At 44.1% G+C, this 19922-nt stretch overlaps 3 protein-coding genes across 4 annotated transcripts; all 3 read right to left on the bottom strand.

The window, feature by feature from the left end:
- Nucleotides 1–633: 633 nt before the first annotated feature.
- On the bottom strand, nucleotides 634–6914 carry LOC109771317 (protein NPGR1). 2 transcript variants are annotated; one of them, XM_020330003.4, is made up of 6 exons: nucleotides 6627–6914; nucleotides 4279–4579; nucleotides 3919–4195; nucleotides 2407–3623; nucleotides 2176–2323; nucleotides 634–1262 (listed from the first exon to the last, which is right to left on the bottom strand). In XM_020330003.4, the coding sequence occupies exons 2-6, from the start codon at nucleotides 4480–4482 to the stop codon at nucleotides 928–930; spliced, it is 2181 nt and encodes a 726-aa protein (XP_020185592.1). In that variant the 5' UTR covers nucleotides 4483–4579; nucleotides 6627–6914; the 3' UTR covers nucleotides 634–927. The 2 variants fall into 2 exon arrangements, with proteins under 2 accessions (XP_020185592.1, XP_073352981.1); XM_073496880.1 differs by having other exon boundaries at nucleotides 4279–5153; nucleotides 6627–6879.
- Nucleotides 6915–8663: 1749 nt separating this feature from the next.
- Nucleotides 8664–12582, bottom strand: LOC109771306 (surfeit locus protein 1). The gene is made up of 6 exons (XM_020329994.4): nucleotides 12374–12582; nucleotides 12171–12274; nucleotides 11840–12084; nucleotides 10724–10901; nucleotides 9907–10190; nucleotides 8664–9084 (listed from the first exon to the last, which is right to left on the bottom strand). Exons 1-6 carry the CDS (start codon nucleotides 12507–12509, stop codon nucleotides 9015–9017), a joined length of 1017 nt encoding a protein of 338 aa, XP_020185583.1. The 5' UTR covers nucleotides 12510–12582; the 3' UTR covers nucleotides 8664–9014.
- A 562-nt stretch (nucleotides 12583–13144) lies between these two features.
- On the bottom strand, nucleotides 13145–17544 carry LOC109771295 (ADP-ribosylation factor-like protein 8a). The gene is made up of 5 exons (XM_020329986.4): nucleotides 17252–17544; nucleotides 15941–16022; nucleotides 15711–15865; nucleotides 13604–13765; nucleotides 13145–13517 (listed from the first exon to the last, which is right to left on the bottom strand). The coding sequence occupies exons 1-5, from the start codon at nucleotides 17287–17289 to the stop codon at nucleotides 13400–13402; spliced, it is 555 nt and encodes a 184-aa protein (XP_020185575.1). The 5' UTR covers nucleotides 17290–17544; the 3' UTR covers nucleotides 13145–13399.
- Nucleotides 17545–19922: the final 2378 nt, after the last annotated feature.

Genomic DNA, 19922 nt, shown 5'->3' with positions numbered 1-19922 from the left:
GGAAATCTTACTCCTTTGAAGGTGAAGCACTTTATGTGGCTAGCTATGAATGTTCGCATTCAGTCTGCTGCAGAATTAAGTAAACGTCACTGGGATACTGATTGTATACTCTGGTAAGATGGAGACATCACAGAACACTCTCTTCACTTGTCCACGGCCCCAGTCAGTGTGGTGCATATCCTTTGCTTGGATAGCTTCATTCACCAATCTATCATGATCGTCTTCCTCCCTTTCCTCAACTGAACAGATCCAAGCCTAAACCTCCACTGCTTCCATCACTTCACAGAGCAGGTCTCGTTTTAAAACTTTTCGGGTTAAGTGCAGAAAACCAATGAAATGTTCCTCAAAGAAAACCTGGAGATATTCCTATCTGAAATCCAAAGCACTACTACATCAACTACTGCTTTAACAGTAAAAATCAGGGTTGGCACCAATAGAGGGCGGTTGCACTGATCTTTATGGATGCAGTGATGTAAAAAGAAAAATCGGCATTTTCATCTAATGGCGGGAATGCTATTTTCGTTTAGAAAGAGACCATGGTTTGGTATTTTAGTTTTAGGACTGGATTTCATTGATTTCTGAGATTTTCACATTAGTGTAGTGGAAACCTTTTCCCTGTGAGATGGAAACAGATTCTTCGAGCAATGGAAACTCGCTCTACCAAGCATATCTCTTTCATTTATGTTCTTCCAATAGAACAAAACTGAATGTGCAGCACAGGGAGTTGCAACATTAACAGAAATACCTACACTCACATAATTTACCATAACTGCTCATCCACAAAACAAAATGGGTATACTACATTCACATAATTTACTGGTTGGAGAGCCAAGGATGCAATGAGATTTCTACAGCAAAACCTGTGCTATTTGGCAAGGCAATGTTTACTTTCTTTTCCTTTTTGATATCTGGCAAGGCGACGAGTTCCTACTGCAGCAAGATGGGCAGTTGCTCGGAGAAATCCTGAATAGGTGACAACTCTAGGAGCTCGTAAGCTGCCTGGAAGCAGTCAGCGGCCTCAAGCACCGATCCTTCAGATTTCAGGACGAGTCCGAGCCCCATCCAGGCTTGATGGTTTGTTGGCTCTAAGCGGGTGGCGCTGCGAAGGAAAGTTCTCGCGATTGACGATGATTTCGCTCCTAGAGTTCTTAGAATGCTTGCCATAGAAACCATGCTAGGGACATAGTCTGGATTGATGGAGAGGGAGAATGAGAATGCCTCGAGGGCTTCTTGGTGCAAGGACTGGGCCTCCAATATCAGGCCTGGAAAAGCACACATGTTAGCGCTTCTGAAAATCATAGAGCAGAATGAACAACAGCAAGTGTAGCAATTGATCCACAATATGAAAATGACAATAGCAAATCTAACACAAACATGCCTTTGGCTACCCATTCAGATATCTGGGATCACCGTTACTTTTTGTAGTTGCTCCTGACATGCAATATCATTATGTCCGTTACCCGCAAATATGTAAACAACGTTTAATTGATCGATAGTGAATTATAGCACTAAGCCAACAGAGTTTCAGGGACAAATCAAATCTCCTTAACGTCCACTCATCTTTGCTGTTGCTGACAATTTCTTGATGTCAAGTGAAAACAAATACCATTACTTAAGCACATGCAGGTAATATCAACCTCAGTTGTATGACCGAGCCAGAACTCGAAGATGATTTTTTCGAAACGGAGGCAAAAGATTTGCCTCATCATTTAATTAAGAGAACTCGAAGATGATAGCAAATAAATACAATGTTCTTTTGGAAATCTTAATATCCGCACATAGCTAGATTAATACTTCAACCATCATCAAGTATCTGGTGATCGTCATGTAACATGTACATCCGAGGGCTGACAAAGTTGGTGTTCATAGCTTTAGCTTGTTCGATTATAGCCTGTACAGTATGTACTTGCTTGAGGTTGTTTTGGCCAAAAATAATTTGTCCTGATATTATTCGGAGTGGTAAGGTTTAGAGGTTAAAAGCCGGCACACACAGTTTTGGTAAAGGCCGGCTATGGGTGTAAGTACCAACTCCAATGCTTACTAACTAATTCAGAGTAATTTTTTTTATGTTAGGCATGTAACTTACTAGAATGACGGTAAGCATCAGAACCAGGCCTCATGTGGAGCACAATTAGCCACAAACGACAGCATAGTCAAGGTTGTAAGAATATTTACCTTTGACATGCCAGCACTTTGGAGATAAGAAATCGATGGATTTTGCTTTGTCAAGACAGATGTTTGAGTCATTCCATGCTTCAAGCTTTGTGTATATTGATGCCAAATCTAACCATGCTTCCATCTCTAACTTATGCAGGGATTTAACCTGTGTAGGCCAAGTAGATATTAAAGAAAGTAGACACATGCTATCATCATTTGAGTTTTGGTAAGAAATGTAAGTGGTCGTACCTTATCATAAGGGGTCAATTTCCAGATTTCCTTCTTTGCTTGAATGATTGCAAGCAAAATCCTAAAAGATTCCACAGCAGACTTGAATTGTCCACGGGAGGACTGAATTAGTGCTTTTAGCCTCAAAATATCCATTTGATCCTCTTGCTCAGCCTCATCTAGTGCAATATCAGCTACTGATTCAGCTTCTTCCAAATTCTGCTGTGCAGATAACACTAGAATCAACAGCTTCCAGGTACTCACTGAACTTCCTGTCACCATTTCGAGACATTCCGCTGCACTTTCAATGGCTGCATTCAGTTTGCGCTGCATTGCATTTTCCCAAGCAAGGCTGTACAGTATTTCAGGATTATACTTCGCCGTTGCCGCAGCATCCTGCAACAGCCTCAGTGCATCATCTTGCAATCTCATTTTTTCTGTGTGAGAAGTGGATGACCTAGCAAAAGGTCCATAGCAAACACCAAGGAAATGATTCACAGCACTGATGAAATGCATATCATGACTTCTGAATGACTCCCTGGCTTTATTTGCAAATTTTATTCCTTCAGAAGCATGCTTTGGGTTCTTACAACATAGTTTGGCTCCTAGAAGAAGAGATGGAATATGAGGTTTCCCCTTCCTTTGTAACACACGGAAACCATTCCTTATGATGTTTAAGGCACTATCATCCATGCCAGCTGCACTGTAGCAAAGCGCGAGAACGTACCATCTTTCTGATCTGCTATAGGTTCCAGGTAACAACATCTCTAGATGCCTGGCCAAGACTTCATAATGACCAGACAATGACAGTGCGTACATCAAATGGTTCACGAGATCAGGATCCCACTTTATTTCTTGGAGGGTTAGCTTTCTGATAAGTACAAACAGCAGCAAAATTGCTTCCTCGATGTTGTTCTCCGGGGTTGCCAAGTTCCGTTGCTGACTGAACTCTTGAGGAGACTTCACTTCAATACCACAGTACAGTAGAGTCACCGCTAAGTCTTTTTGTAAGTTGGCGGACCTTTGAGAATCCAAATTCCAGGGCCTTGAAAGAGCTCTCCGATATGCAGTTATGGCCTCCTCAAAACAACCACTTTTCATCCATAGGTTAGGAAGATATTCTAGAGCCGAGTGGAACATGTCTATCAACTTACAGTCTTCGGAAGTACCTTCAGGAACACCATCCGGCCATGCAGACTCTACAATATCTATGATGGTTCTGCATTCTTCTGCAGCATCTGTCATGTAAAGGCAACATTAAATCAAAGAGAAACTCAGATTGGATGTTGCAGAGATTTTAATTGAGGCACATGCATATAACTTGTATGATGGACAAAGAAATATAATATGGCCTTATCCGATGCAATTACATAGGTTTCTGTTTCTGTTTAATCCTATGAAATACTAGGAAACAAAGCCCTCATACATTAGACTTTTGTTTTGGCAAAGCTTCTAAAACTACTACGGCAATTTCAGATGATGATGCTAAAGTACAATGCAAGAAATCACATAGATAAGAACTTCAGTCAGTACCTGTCACTCTACCAAGTCTTTCCAAAGATCTCGCTTTAAGCAATATGGCTTCCAGAAGCAAACTTACAGAATGCATTGACATATGCACTAGCATTCCATTCACTTGTGAGGTTTTCCTTCTTGAAGAACGTGGAGAAACTTTAGGCTTGGCACTTTCAGTAACAGCACTGGTCATTCGTGGTTTGAGGCTTCTTATATCAATGCCCTGAAGGACTTGCAATGCTGCATCAAAGTTTCCTCTCTGATACTCCAGTCTACCCAGCAATGCCCGGGCCTCCTGTTACATAATCAGATAGATCCAACAGTGAGCAAATCAGCAATGTAATCATCTTCCTTGAAGAGAGAAGGATTCAGGCAAACCTCATAATTTAGCGAAAGAGTCTCTCTTAAGTCCGATTCCACTTCATTCACTTGGCTATCATCAGGTGTTGCTTCTCGTTTTCCTGGTCTCGAACAAGAACCACTTGCTGAGAAATCCCGGGTTGCGAGAGATTCCGGTGATCGGGGCATCTCTTCAAACTTCGATTGGTCCCCGCTGCACGTGCATAACATGATTGCAGCCATTTGCCCCCCGCGGGTAATTTTACTTAACCTGAATTAAAAAATGTAAGTTATCCTCTCTCTTAGGATCTTCCCTGAGGCCAATGGTAGATCACAGAACCTGGCAAGAAAAAATGAATGATGCTCAGTACACATTGTAATAAGGTTGCACTAGTTGGGCAACTAATGACATGAGCAAGCATATAGCAAGTTAGCTACAAATGACAGTAACACATCAAGACAAACTAAATCTTGAAATATATGTGAAGCTAGGAAGAATTCCCTTTCCAGCTAAAATTATCAAATCATCTACGAAAAAGTTTCACTTCTCGGATAAACACGACGAATCACACAACATTGGTAATTGCATGGTTTAGTGTTAGCAACTTCTTGAAGCCTCATTCAGAGTTACAGACATAGAACAATTGTACAGGATTGGATATACAAAACAAGTAATCAGCAGGGCAAATATTCAGTGAGCCAACAGGAAGGCATATGCATGCTTGAGGAAGACAGCTGCAAATGTGAGCTCCCAGGAAGACCACGAGTCCAAAACCTCGTGTCCTACAAATGTCAGCAAGGACGTAGTGACACCGAATTCCTACTGGCAGCAACTGAGCAATGCCACCACCCATCACGCATTGCATGCACTGGTTCCCTCATAATCCATGAAGTATCCCTGACTCATAACGTTCCTGCTTCAGGAAGAAGCGGCAAACGAAAATAATTTCAGCAGTTCCTCCAACAATCCTGAGAAGAGAAGGCACGATTGATTTCGCAAACCTAACTGCTAAAATAAGGAAACAACTAACATGGTGGTGCCAGCAAAGCAGCAGCTCACAGTGGAATTAAACCTGTATAAACACACACGCACATCAAAGTACCAACTGGAACCCAATGACATTCTCCTTATGCCCTCCTTAGCTGAAGCAACGAACTCTCACATTAAACCAGTGTAACACATGAGCACAACATGTAGTGAGTTAGCTACAAATGAAAGTAACACACAAAGACAATCCAAATCTTGGAATCTACATGAAGCAAGACTTAGTCATTCCCTTTCCAGCTCAAACTATCAAATCATTCTCCGAATAATCTTTTCTTCTTGGGTAAACACAACGAATTAGAAAACATAAGAAACTACATGGTTTAGTGCTAGCAACTTCCTGAAGCTAGCAGTAAGGCTTGTTCAGAGTTACAGACATAGAACAATTCTACCGAACTGGATCTACCAAACATGCAATCAACAGGGCAAATATTGAGTAAACCAACAGGAAGCCCCACGAATATTTCAGGAAGACAGTTGCAAATGTGAGCTCCCAGAAAGACCACTAGTCTAGAACCTAATCTCCTACAAATACCACTACCATTTTCAGCTAGAACGTAGCAACACCGAAATCCTACCAGCAGCAACTGAACAATGCCACCACCATTTTCAGCTAGAACGTAGTGACACCGAAATCTTACTAGCAGCAACTGAACAATGCCACCACCATTTTCAGCTAGAACGCAGTGACACCGAGATTCTACTAGCAGCAACTGAACAATGCCACCACCCATTACGCACTGCATACACTGGTTCCCTCATAATCCACAAAGTACAGCTTATAACGTTCCTGCTTCGGGAAGGAACGGTAAACGAAAGCAGAAATTCAGCAATCGCTCCCACATTCCCGAGAAGTGTAGGTAAGATTGATTTCTCGAACCGCACTGCTACGATAAGAATACAACTAACGCGGTGGTTTGTGCCAGCAAAGCAGCAGCAGTCCACAGTGAAATTAAACCTCTATAAGACGCGAACACACACGCACGTCAAATTAGCAACTGAAACCCCATGATAATTCTCCATATGCGCTCGTTGATCGAATCAACCAACTCTCGCATTCATCCAACCGATGCACTCGCCACAAGTGAAAAAACTAGGCAACGGAGCAGAGCTTCACCCGAGAATTCCACCCCGAGAAACAACACAAGGCGCCGATCCTGCTTCCATTCCCCCACCCCGCAAAACTGACGAGCGGCAACAGACACAGCCGCAAGCCCGTAACCAACCTCGACAACGCCCACGAAACGGAGGCGGCGCACCGTCAAGCAGGTGGCGCGCGGCAGGGGAGCGAAGGCACGGAGGAAGATACTCGGGAGGGAGGGAGGGAGGAAGCAGCCCGTACCGTGAAGCGCGCGCGTTGCGGCGAGGAGGATCGTCCTGCGCGGCGCGACCGACGGGAGAGGCGGCGGCGGCGGCGGCGGCCGAGAGCGCAGATGAATCAGAGCAGGTAGATTGGAGAATGATGGCGATGCGAGGAGGATCTCTCTCTGTCTGTCTCTCTTCCTTTCTCTCTCTGCGCGCGCCGCGCCGCGCTGCACACCGAGAGGAGAGGAGAGGGGAGGTGGGCTCTCGGTTCTCTTGTGTCGTTGGAAGGCAGGAGAAGGGAGGGGTCCGCCCGCCCTTTTTACCATTTTACCCCCGTGCCTTGTCCTCTGTAGTCGTACCCTCCCTGCACGTCAGCCGGCCCCGCCCGGTGCGTCACACCCGAGGTCCAAACTGACTGACTGCCCGAGGTAAATCTAGGCGAAAGCTGTGTGAATTTATCTCGGCCTCGTCGATGGAAATGGTAAACTAATAATCATCATCAGATTAGCAAAGGAGCGTGCCCAGCAAACTAATCATCCTCAAATTAGCAAACCAGCATTTTAATTTAATTAATGCCCAGGCTGGACACGAAATGAAGATAGATTGATTAATGAATGGGATCATAGGACGAGCGTATTAAATGGCCTCCTTTCCGCGCTGCCATGGGAAGGGAAGGGAAGGACCCGGAAGAGCAGAGCAGAGCAGGCGTGGCGTGCCGTGCCTGCTGTGCTTTGTTGACAAAGGAAGCCGGCGAAGCTGAGCGTGCCAGCGATCGCTGCCATGATTCAGCGGCTCCAACTCCGATGGCTACATTGCTAGGCTTTTGACATTTTCGACCCCTTCCAGACCTGTCTCCCTGCTCTCGCCTCGCCACAACCAACCCAACCCAGCCAGCCAGCGGTACTACTGCTACTACTAGTACAGAGTGTTACTATAGACAGACAGGGAAAGTGACAGCGAGCGAGTGAGGAGATGACGACGACGGGTTCTACATCTACTGGCCTCGATCGGCCCTCGCACTGCAGTTGCAATCTTGTCTCGGCCTGCCATGTTGCCTCTCTGAAGCTCTCGGCGTGTTCTTTAGCCCGTGGTAATAATAATGGCCGCCCTGCGGATCATGTGATCTCTTGTTCCCACTCCTCCGAGATGAGATGAGAGTTACTGGTCGACATGGGACGCATGCCGAATCGCAAAACATGCAAGTATGCTGGTGTGTACCAAGGAGGGAATCGTGGATGGAAGAATCCTATGTAAGCCCAAGAAACATGTGTCCTCCTCTCTTGGGGTGGCTGGGTGTGACTGGCTGGTGAGGAAGTAGAATCTTTCTTGTTAGGAGCAGTGTCCTTGCCTTTTCATTTAGGGTGATCTTCGGTACCGCGGTACATTAATAAATGGCGAGAACTAACCAGAGAGTGTCATTGCAGGGCACTGGTGGTTTACGGGTTGGTGGTTCAAGGGCGATCGATTGATTGGGCGTCCTCTCTTAAGATTAGCGCGGCTGTACGAGCGGATAAAGACGGCCATTTAAGCAGCAGCTGCACGGCGTACCGTGCACGGGTAGCAGCCAGGGCCAGGCTACTGCCACCATGATCACATCAACTCCTCCTCAAGGTACCACTCTAATTATTTTTTCTACAATTACACCCTACCATCACATCATCACATGCATTGTTGACCTGCTTTCTCCAGACACATGGTACCACTACCACGCCAGTAGGCTGGCTGTAGGGTACCAGAAAAACCATTGCCCTATTCACACCTGCCTGATTCAAGAACATCGCCGGAGGAGACGCAGAGGGAAAAGGGACACCACCAGCAGCCAAGAGATGCAGAAGACAAGCAGAGAAAACAGCATCACAGCCAAGAAAGAAAGATGGAGGCGAAGAAGAGTAGAGGGCCATAGGTTCTCAAGTCAAGAGCTGTGCTGTGTTTGAACATGGATTCGGCAAAGCACTGCAGAAGTTCTGATGCGAGAGCGCCATCAGAAGGGGATTGATTCCCCATAGGGACAGGACAAACCCTGTTCGCTTTGCTGCTCAGCTGACCTCGGAGCAGCCGTCTTGGTGAGTGGTGGTGGTGGAAAATGACTTGTCGTTTAAAGTTATAAATGGGCCAACCCAGCACATCAATGTCTCTGGCAACAGTCGCCAAAAAAACAATTCAAAAAACATATGCTACGAAGAACTGGAATAGTTAGCTATGTCTTCTCCCTCTCCTTGGATGGTAGGCTAACAAAACTTTTGTAGCTCTGTAATTCTCCGAGCTCAGCTGAGCGAATGCCCGATATGAAATGCGAAAACAATGCCCGATATGAAATACAGATGCAACGCTTGCACACTCCTTCTGAAGCAGCATGAATTTGAGCTTCATAAAATAGGTACACGATGGAGGAAAGGCTTTATTGGATTTCGGTCCTGCACTCCTGCTATAGCCTCACCTTCTTTGCCTTTATCCGCTTTGCGGCCATGTAAGTCACAGCAGCAGAAAGAGTGTACCTAGTAATAGCAAAAGATAAAAGTGGTCACATGACAGCCACCATCAACAGCATAATTAAGAATAATGAATGGCGATGAGCAAAATAGTCTGTGCACTAATGTTATTCTCTTATTTCTCCAACACATGCTTTTCCTACAGTAATTCCATTTGGTAGATGTAACCTAGATCCTAGTGCTTCAGTCAAAATGTTAGATCATGATAGAACATCCCATAATGCTGTAAGTTGGCACACCAGCATTATGCTATGGCTGCAAGTACCACATGCAACGTTGTCGACTCCAAAGACGATTGCCAGATGCATGATACAAGCTAGATTCATCCAAGCAATATGGCAAGATACCAACTCATCATTCGAGTACTACTGTACTAGAGGTGCATAGCTTACTAATAATCTTTTCACCCCTGCTATGGATAAGCAATTAAGTCAGAGAAGAAAAGAAAACTGAGTTTTGCATGTTCAGCCCATATGTGCTTAGACCATGGTTTTCGAGTCGATGAGTCGTTCTGGGTATGGTACTGAACTGTCAAACTATCATGGTATGGTACTGAACTTCAAACTCAAGTCATCAGATAATAACAGCAATTTGATTTGTAGCTGCAATAAACCTCAAAGCAATTGTGTATGTCGGATACAGCCAGAAACTGCCCTCGAATTTTCTATGAGAAGCACAATACTTCTAGGTTCTAGTGACAGCAGCACAAACATATAACTGACACAAAATGGTATAATACAATATCCCTGATTAGATGACACATGAAAATACTATTATATATTCTGTATACCCAACTGGAGACAAGGTTGATGAATTGGGGGCACTTACCATGTAAAGGTGTATTTCAGATGGTCATCAGGCATCACCGAGTGATGAATCAAAGCATTGGCATCTTTTGGAAGAGGATAAGGATTACTTGCAGAGATGTCTTCATTCATATCTTCTATATAGACAGTGTTCTCAGGGAGGCCACATGCACGTGCAATCATGGGAACATCCACGTAAAACCACTGGCCATTACTGGGTTCATTAGGTGGAACAAATATGCTGGGCTTCTCACTTCCTCGGATTACTCCAATAACTCTTACAGGAGGCTTTACAGGTTTTTCAATCTGTACAAAGTAAGATGCATCAATTTTGTGTCTGCCAAGTAAAGGGTATAGTACATCGTATAAGATAATGATGATATAAATAAATGAAATTCCTAAATATATAAAATAAGATACTCCCTCCGATCCAAAATAAGTGTCACAGTTTTTATCTAAGGTTAGTTCAACCTTAGTTCAAAACTGCGACACTTATTATGGACCGGAAGGAGTAATGAATACCATGGTGGTTTTTATATGTGTACAAGCGTGGCAGCATGTATTGGCTCAAAACTGACATAAGACCCAACAGCCAGCTCACTTACATACTAAATATTCTAGCAACCATCAATAACTGCATTTGTAAGATTAAAAGCAGGTTAAGTTAACAATTATACATAGAAGTTATCCTTTAATGGGCTGCAGCAGTGTCATCATTTAGAGAGTTCAAGAACCATCGCACTCACAAAATATCAACAATATGTAAAAAAAACACATGATAGCCTGATCAGATGAGCAAACTATTGATATGCATACGTTTGGTTCGGGCTGTAAATCACCTCTGGAGAAGATTCAGGCTTCTTAGACCAAAATTTCCACCAAGTACCTTTTTCATCTGTCTTTTTATCAGCCTCTTTCACATCTAAAGTTTCACCAAGGTCCTGGTGATCCTGCATGTTTTTATCACGCCAAGCACGAGGAATCCACCCTCTATTCACAAGGATGGGTGACTGCAAACTGACAAAACATTTCTTAGAAACAAAAAGTTTTAGATAAAATGGGAAGTGGTGAGACATTAGGGTTTATTTCTATGGTCAACACATTCAGCATAACATCAATTAATTATTATTCGTTGTGATCATGATTTGCGGAGACAAAGCCCAACCAGTCTGAGGTAATGAGATTGCAGCTTGGTTGCTCAAAACTCTGCAGGCACTGAACCTAGCATGGATATAGGTAGATATATTTGGCAGAAGCGAACGCTCAAGTGAAGGCTCCTTTAGTATTTTGAAGTACAGTTTAACAACTAGGGTTGGTCCTTTAATAGACTCGTATATAGCTTTCTTATTAATAATTAGTAAATGGGTTATCCACAATATGTGGAAGTATAGGAACTTTCATACAGAATTGCTTTCGTCTTCTAGTCTTTTACTTTTTTGCTCTCCTTTTGAAACTAGAGGTCCTTTCCTCATGGATTACTAACAAAAACTTGTTCAGGAGAACAGCTAGGAGGAGTTACAAGACAAAGATCTAATGCTTCACTTCTAGGCAACAAAACTACAAATATGCAGAACCCAATATGTACATAGCGGTTAATTTCACTATGTAGTTCATGCTTTCTCTGCTGATTTTATCTTTTCCCAAAGATAACATGTGCAGGGGTACAAAAAGAAGTCAATTTAGAACAAAGAAGCATGAAAACTACTGACAACTAGAGTTCAGGTTGTGTTTTGATACCTTGATGTGTTTGATACCTTGTATTGCGTTAGGATATGATAGGCGTAATGGTAATCAGATTCTAAACCTGACTACGGTAAAACTGGAAATGGCTTTTTGTTCAAGTGGAAGTGTAGGACTAATTTAAGACGTCGGCTCAAAGGAAATGGACAATGTGAACTGTGAAGAAACTAGAGTTCCATTGCAACAGCACAATGCTGCTTCAAACAATAATTTACCTGCCAGGCTCAGTCGGCCGAGGTATCAACGGAGTGATCACATAATACCCATTTTCTGTCACACCGGAGATGCTCCGGGAGCGAGGCCCGAGGAAGACTGACTTCTCCGTGTGGAAATCGCCCTCACACACGATCTTCCGAAACTCCAGCACAGCCGGATCACGCGAGACAGCAGAGGAGACGGTCTCGTTCCACGCCACGGGCTCCATCTCCAGCCTCCGCGTCCTGTACTCCAGCATCTCTACCTGAGATGGCGCAGGAAACAGCACAGAGTGAGGATTTCACAAGCGTTAAGCGTGCGCCAAACGGCCAGCCTAAGGAGGGGTATGACCTTCTCCTGCCGCCGGAAGAGCTGCCATGTGCCGAGGCCGAAGGTGATGGCGCCGGGGGCGAAGAGGAAGAGCTTCGCCCACGCGCCCGCCTCCTTCCCTGCTCCTGCGGGAGGAAACAAATCTGGTTAGAATGCGGCGGCGGCGGCGGCTTGACTTCGAATATGCTCTGCGAGACATTTCGCGGGGCGGTACGGGCCGAGACCTGGGGGCGGCGGGGCGGCGGCGGGCGGAGGTGGTGGCTGGGGCGCGTGGGAAGTGGAGGGACGGGAGGGGAGGAGGCGGTGCCCGCCGCTGCCGCGCAGCCGGAGGCCGAGGGTTTTGGAGAGCGACGCCGCCATGTTTGGCTCTGCGAACGATTGGGGGCTGAACCGAGGAGAGGACTCGCCCGTCTGGGCTTCCGGTTCAGAACTCGGGATGACCCGGGGCGACAACTTTCCTTTTCCTTTTCATTATTAGTTCAAAAGGAAATTTCCTTTTCCTTCGAATTTGGAAGACGTGTGATTCATATAGTTTTGACAGATGCCCAGATTTAGATTTGAATGTTAACTAAAAATCGAATCCCCATAGAGGGCGAAAAGAAACTATATATAATAATGTATAAAAAGGTAGCACATTTAAATGATGGGAAAATGTCAGCATTGTGTCAGGTATTAAAAACATGTTTTCTGGCGAAAAAAATGTGTTACAACATGTTTATAATGCTTAGAAAAGCGAGCAAAAAAATTTGGGTTTTCACATCACAAAATGTTTCTTAAAAAAACCTGCAAGCATGCAAGGATTCCAAATTTATACTGTATGATTTTTCAGAATTTTCTGACACTTAAATGTATTTATTTATCTTAAATTTAGAGAAATTTAAGGAACCCAACCCATGTTCGGTGCAATAAGTGCCTAGCATCGTTCAATTGCCCACAGAATTCAACATTTCATCAGATTCACCGATAAAACCCCCCAAACCATGCAGAGATTCAAATTCACCAAGCAAGTATGCAACATCTAAAGGCTTCTGTAAGTTGTAGGCTTTTTGTAGCAGCCTAACAGAGCACACGCGTCCAAATGCCAGATGCAGTCAACCAACAGATTGCTAAAACAGGTTACACAATTATCAATTATGAACACATAACCTTCCTGATTAAGACCTCTCACATAATTTACAGCCCCAATTGCTAAGTAACATGCAAAAAACAGAGAGAGAATCTGCAGCACTTCAAAGGCAACAAATCTTGGATCAGTTCTTCTTCTTTGAGTGCTTCACGAGCCAGTCAATGACGGAATCAATGTTGGTTGAGTTCTTGCATGATATCATGAAGCAGGCAACTTCTCGATCAGTCATTGCCTTCAGACCCCTGAAACGCAGCATATGGTTCGTCAAATAGGGTATCGATTGATGAGTAATTTGCATCAGTTCATAGTAGCTTCTGTGTGAACTTACATCAATTCTGTGAAACTTTGCTTAGGGAAAGCTTCAGGCTTGTCGATTTTGTTGCCAATGACTAGTAATGGGATACCGGTCAAAGATGGCTTGCTCAGAAGGTCATGGAGCTCACTTTTGGCAATAGCCATGTTCTCCCGATCTGCTGCATCAACAACATACCTGCAGATGCAATTGTTTCAAAAATCATCAGCAATACAGAGATTTTTTTTCCTTATAGTTTGTTAAAGCCTCCAACAGAAAATACTGATCAAGCGTACATAAAAAACCCGATCCAGTTGTTATGCAGCTGGCTATCATACGTCAAGTGGGAATGAATCAGAATAGTAGACCTTCCAGCTTGCACAGCCTTCAGCATATAGATATACTAGGCAAATAGAATAATCAGGAAAAACAAGCAAGGAATCCTAGATCCAGTCTAAGTGAGAGGACTAATTAGTAATCACAGACAAGTCAAACCCACACTTATCCTTGCCATAAAGTGAATTATGACATCGATACAAGATTCTTATAGTAAGTGTTTAGACTAGATAATTGAGGAAAAACGAATTTACACTGATAACATAACATCTGCGCCCCAAGGTACCCAAACTAATCAGGATACACTTTATTGGGAGTGAATGCCAATACAATGTCAATATGAAATTATTTAAGTTCTATAGGATGTCTACCAGTTCAATTCACCAAATATATTAAATAAATTTAATATAATTCAGCGGTGCATTTATCTGTACTGACCTACGTTACCCGGATCCGGCAGGAAATTGACGTATCAGGGGTTAGATACACCCGGATACGAGAATTCGTCTGGATACCCACCGAAACGTATTCCCCCGATTTTTCTTTTCCAAATCCAAAAAATTAAACTAAACCGTACATTGGTGGGATACCCCAGGATACTTGTCGAACACGAAAAAACCAGGAAAACCCTAACCCATGTGTCCATCCATACCCTCAATCCCCTCTCCCCTTTTCTCGTCTCATCCCTCTGGACCCGGGCTCCGAGCCGCCGCTGCTCCCTCCCCTTGTTAGAGCACCGCCGCTCACCGGACGGAAGGAAATACCCAGCCGCCAGCCCACCGCACCAGAGAAGGAGAGACTCAGCCGGCATTGCTCCGTCATTCCCATCCCTAGATCTGAGCGCCACCGCAGCAACCTCCCTGCCCAGATTAGCACCACCATCCGGCGACTGCCTCTGAGCGCAGCCGCCATGATCCCTCCCCGAATCTTAGCGCCTCCATCCCCGCTCCCTCCCCCTGACCTGAGCAACGCCCGTATGAGGAAGGAGGAGGACAGCATCCATTGCTCCCTCCCCCTAACTGGCACCGCACTTGAGAAGGGAAGACTAGCAGCCACTACTCCGGTACTCCACTCACCAAATCTGAACGACATTTTCTTAGCCATGGTGAGTTTGAGATTTTATCCCATATGCACTTGCTTGTAAAAAATTATCTTCTCATTGTCTACTGTTGCGTGTGCCCTCACACTATTTTAGGATGTGCTGGCAAATGATCTAAGCAACAGGCCTTTGTGGAATCATGTAGACATTATGGAGGCAGATGCATGGGGTGGAGGGAATGTCCGATTCAGATGTACTGTAAGTATTCTATACACAAGAATAGAGAGGAAGCTACAACAGAGTTCAAGCACATTTACTCAAGATATCCAAGAAGGGGATCAGATGCCCAAATGTGACTGATCCTACTCTTCGGCAGCTTCAAATTGAAGTTGCAGTGGCTGGAGAAAACTAGAATCATATTTATGGTGCATTTTCCATGTTTTATTAGTATTCCTAAACTGTCATATATATTCATATGATAATTATTTCCTATATATTATTATTATTTATTATTTTATATATATACAAACATATCCCCATATCTGTGTTTTTGAAAAATTGACATATCGTGGTATCCATACCCGTATAGCCTTATCTGGACAATATAGGCGTCAACCAATGCGTATAATTAATCATATAAAGAAACAAACAAAATGTGGGGGAAAAAAGGCATGTGCAACAACTAACAGCAAAGAATCTGGTCGGGTAAGTAAAAGAGCAATGCTTTTCTTTACGCAAATTCATAAAATAGACAGCGCAGAAACATACACAATAGCAGAAACAGCACGGCAGTATCTCTCCCACATGCTCCGGAATCTTGGCTGGCCTCCAAGATCCCACAATTTTATTGTGACATTTCCTTTGGTTACCTTTCTCATATTGAATCCTACTGTGGGAATCATGTCTTCGCTAAAACCTCCTGTCTGCAGAATAGGCCGTCGATGGTAAATCAGCACAACTCCAGGAAATGAATAGTGACAAGAAAGCATGAAACTTACAGCAATAACATTCACAAGCGAAGTTTTCCCAGCATTTTGGAGCCCAATCAATGAAAGCTCCATTTCTTGCTTGAAAAAGAGGCTGTAGACACGCAAAAAAAAGGGTAAATACTTGAATCAAGCTCCAATGAAGAAAATATGAGTAACTAATTACGTCTGTGCATTTATTTTCTTGGTACACAAGTCAAAACTGTGCTCTGCCACTTAATGATGGCATGTGTAAGAGATCCTTTTGAACCAAAGCCCCTTGTTTATATATGTGTAAGAAGCAAAGCCTATCTGGCTGGTAGGTAGAAATGAAACAAATCATAGCATACAGCCCACTGGCAACTCATTTTCATTCCAATGATTAGATTCTAAGAGAAGCATTGCTGACATTGGGCTAATTCTACTATGAAAAATTTAATGGTATGCATTGACAAATTATCACAAACTAAACATTTAAGGAAGTTTATCACGAGGATGAACGTTGCGTGGTATGTGTGGTAGCCCTATCTTATAGTCAACATAACAACATAACGAGTAGAATTTACTACGTGTCACTTACAGGTGGAACCAGATTTCTTAAGAGTTCATTGAGCGGAACAGGCAAGTTCATTAATTAATGCATATTGGAAATGGCTTTTTTTCTCTCTTGACAAGATAAGAGTCCACAAGAAAACAGGATAACAAAAAATATTGACCATAGCTATCATGAGAAAATGCCATACGACTTCTCACCCTAGGCGATGTTAGCAGGGGATAAATAGACCCCTTCACAAAAATGATAAGAACGAATTCCGTGTCCCTTCATCTCTCCTATCGATAGGCAGGCATACACAATTAAATAGTTCGATCGACATGTTCAATCAATAATGTGATCGCCATGTGTAGTCGATCGCGTGAAGTTCCGCCATACAAAGATACCACAAAGCACGCCTCGAAGCCACAGGACTCCATAATCTGAACTTGGCTCACGTAAAATAACCAGAAGGAACAACTTTCCTTATGATTACCGGCACTGTTAGATGAGAAAATCAAATAACACCATGCTGCTGCTAACCAGCATCACCTTCATACAGGTCAAAGCTTCCTGTCAAGTGCCAACCATCAAAACCAACTTCCTACGAAATATACGGTAGCACGAATATCGCTCAACCTGCCCCAGCAAGCATCCGATCCAGCGAGCAGCCAAGGCATGCTAATCCTAGACCGGCCCGGAATTCTCAGATCTCCCGCACGCGGACCCCCGCGCCCGTCCCGCAATGCGCAGCGCGTCAAACTCGAGAATCTGAACCCGCCCACCGAAGGCATACGCTTGTGGAACCATACCTGCGGAGCCAGTTGAGGAAGGCCTCCCAGAACCCCATGGCGGCCGCGCGCGGCGTGCTCCCTCTCCTCCGCGAAGAGGAAGGGATGGATGGTCGAGGAGAGGGGCGGCGGTGGCGGGAGGGCGAGGGCGGATTGCGAGGCGGAGGAGGATTCGGTGGTGTGGGTGGCCGCGCTTACTTTATTTGGAGGCGCGGATGGATGGGGCGGAGCGACAGGGAGGCCGGAGGAGGAAGAAGAGAGGGGAAAGAGCAGGGTATTATTGGCGTCCACCAATCATCAGGCATCCCGTGGCCGGGTGGGGTTGGGTTGGTGCCTTGTTTTTCTTTTATTTTTTTATAATGTTATTTGGAAAAAGAATTGGTTTATCTACATCCTTTGTAAACGGAGTTTCACCTCCGAATAGGACTGTTGTTAGTTAGGGTAGGACTCCTTCTCTGAGTGATGAGTAAGCAACAGTTTACTGTTTCCTTTACCATGGCAAATGAATTTCTGGAGTGCTACGTCAATGTTCAAGAAAGAGTACATATTGTACATGTATATAAGCTCTCTTCTATCTTATTTTCTAGTTTGTTGTTCTTCATGTCTACAGTGCACTATTGCCCCCTCGCCTCCCTCTAACCATCTCTACGGCCTCCGCCTTTTTGTCCTCAGTTTGTCACCAATGCCACCTTCATCAATCTTCGACAACTCGACCAACATGACTCGTCTTCTCGTTCTCCTAACCAACAAAATGATGGATGACCGCTTCGTGATTGAGCAGGCTCATGAAATTCAGTCACTCACTAAGTAACTTGAGCATTCCAATTGTATGTCGTCGGACAAGTTCATTACCAGAGGCGTCATTGCCAAGCTTTCTCCTTCATGGAGGAATTTTTCTCCCTCTCTGAAGCACAAGAGACAGGAATTTATTGTCATCAATCTTAGTGGCACTCTTGATGTGGAAGAGAAGGAGAGGGAAATTCTAGTGCCAACTTGGTTTAGAAGAAGAATTACCAACCCCTCAATTCAAGAACAAGAACCTGGATAGCGTTCTACGTCCTGGAAGAACAATTATGGGCTTGGGAGGTGCTACAAGGCCTACCGTTAGACACGTCGATTCGACAAGGGGCGTTGTTGGGTGCTACAATGGCGACCACCTCGGCCCCTTATCGTTGCAAACCAGGGGCAACGTTGTCATGAGCGACGACATGTGATGCCTCGAGATCGAGCGGGAGCGGCGATCGTGATGCTCTCATGGTGGGAGGGACAACTAATGAGTCCAGCTTCTTACCACTATTTTATCTTGTGTTTTGTGTCGTAATCAAAGGTTTTGCCAGAATTTTACCGCGGCCACACACGTCTTTTTGTCTATTTTCACCAGGATCTCAACCATAAGGATTTTTGAGGCATAAGTAGGAAAGCCCAAGAATATGAGGTAAAAATTACGTCAATTTATGTGATAGGAACCTACCATATGAGGCCATCATCAACACAGGAAGAAAACCCGGCGCACAGGAGGATCTAGAGAAGAAGACAATGTCTCGTACGAGCGTGAACGCTTGTACCAGTAGCCGCCGCTCCACCTGGTCAACTACATTGCCCTTGCGTCTTCGTCAAGAGGAGAAGATACCGTGATGCCAGAAATTCCATCATCGAAGAACCCTAGCCTCCAGAAGGGATTCAGAGGGGAAATCGACAAGAAGGGCTCCGTCACACCGTCACTTCATTCAAGGAGACTCCCACATCAACCATCGACACCACCATCCCCATGTTCATCTTTTTGTAATATTGAACCCTAGTGGATTATTGTGTGTATTACTTTGATATATTGTTCATGATCACCACAGTTATCCATTCAATGCTAGTTGTTTCTATGTATGAGTAATTCCCTAGTTCTCGGGCATATGGAGGAACCCTAGTATGTTCAGGTGTTGAACAACGATAGGATATGAAATCCTCGTCTGAATGTTTGAATTAATAACCTTCATGAATGTTGTGTAAGGCCCCCACTCAACATTTTTGCCATGGAACGTATTACCGTCGTTGTAAAGGTACGTATGTGGAGGTAAAGAGGTGACAATAATATCCTCTCATCTTGAATCTAAAAAAAATACTCTCATCTTTCCCTTTTGCAATTGTCAATGAGTAACGGAGAACCGACCATTAGTTGCGTCCACGGGCTGACCCTTAATTATCGTTGCCATAACCTAAATGTGTGTGTGTGGGGGGGGGGGTGATGTCGCTTGAAACTGCGTCGGTATTTCCCCAAAGAGGAAGGGATGATGCAGTACAACTACGGTAGGTATTTCCCTCAGTTATGAAACCAAGGTTTCAATCCAGGTAGGAGGCCAGGCCAAGCTATGTAAACGGTACCTGCACACAAAGAACAAATACCTGCAACCCGACGCATAAGAAGGGTTGTCAATCCCTCCTCGGGCAAAAGATAGATTGGTTTGTATGATTTTGGATAAATAGATCTCACAGTAACACAAAATAAAATAAAGAAAGAAAAAGTGCAGCAAGGTATTTTTGGGTTTTTGGAATAATATATCTGAAAATAAAAGTGAATAAAAATAGATCGGGAAGCAATATGATAAAAGATAGACCCGGGGGCCGTAGATTTCACTAGTGGCCTCTCTCAAGAAAATAGCATACGGTGGGTAAACAAATTACTGAACAATTGATAGAAGAT

The sequence above is a fragment of the Aegilops tauschii genome, chromosome 4 (genome assembly GCF_002575655.3).
Source record: "Aegilops tauschii subsp. strangulata cultivar AL8/78 chromosome 4, Aet v6.0, whole genome shotgun sequence".
Taxonomy (NCBI): domain Eukaryota; kingdom Viridiplantae; phylum Streptophyta; class Magnoliopsida; order Poales; family Poaceae; genus Aegilops; species Aegilops tauschii.
Note: the sequence above shows the minus strand (reverse complement) of the source record. Positions and strands in the feature narration are given on the sequence as shown.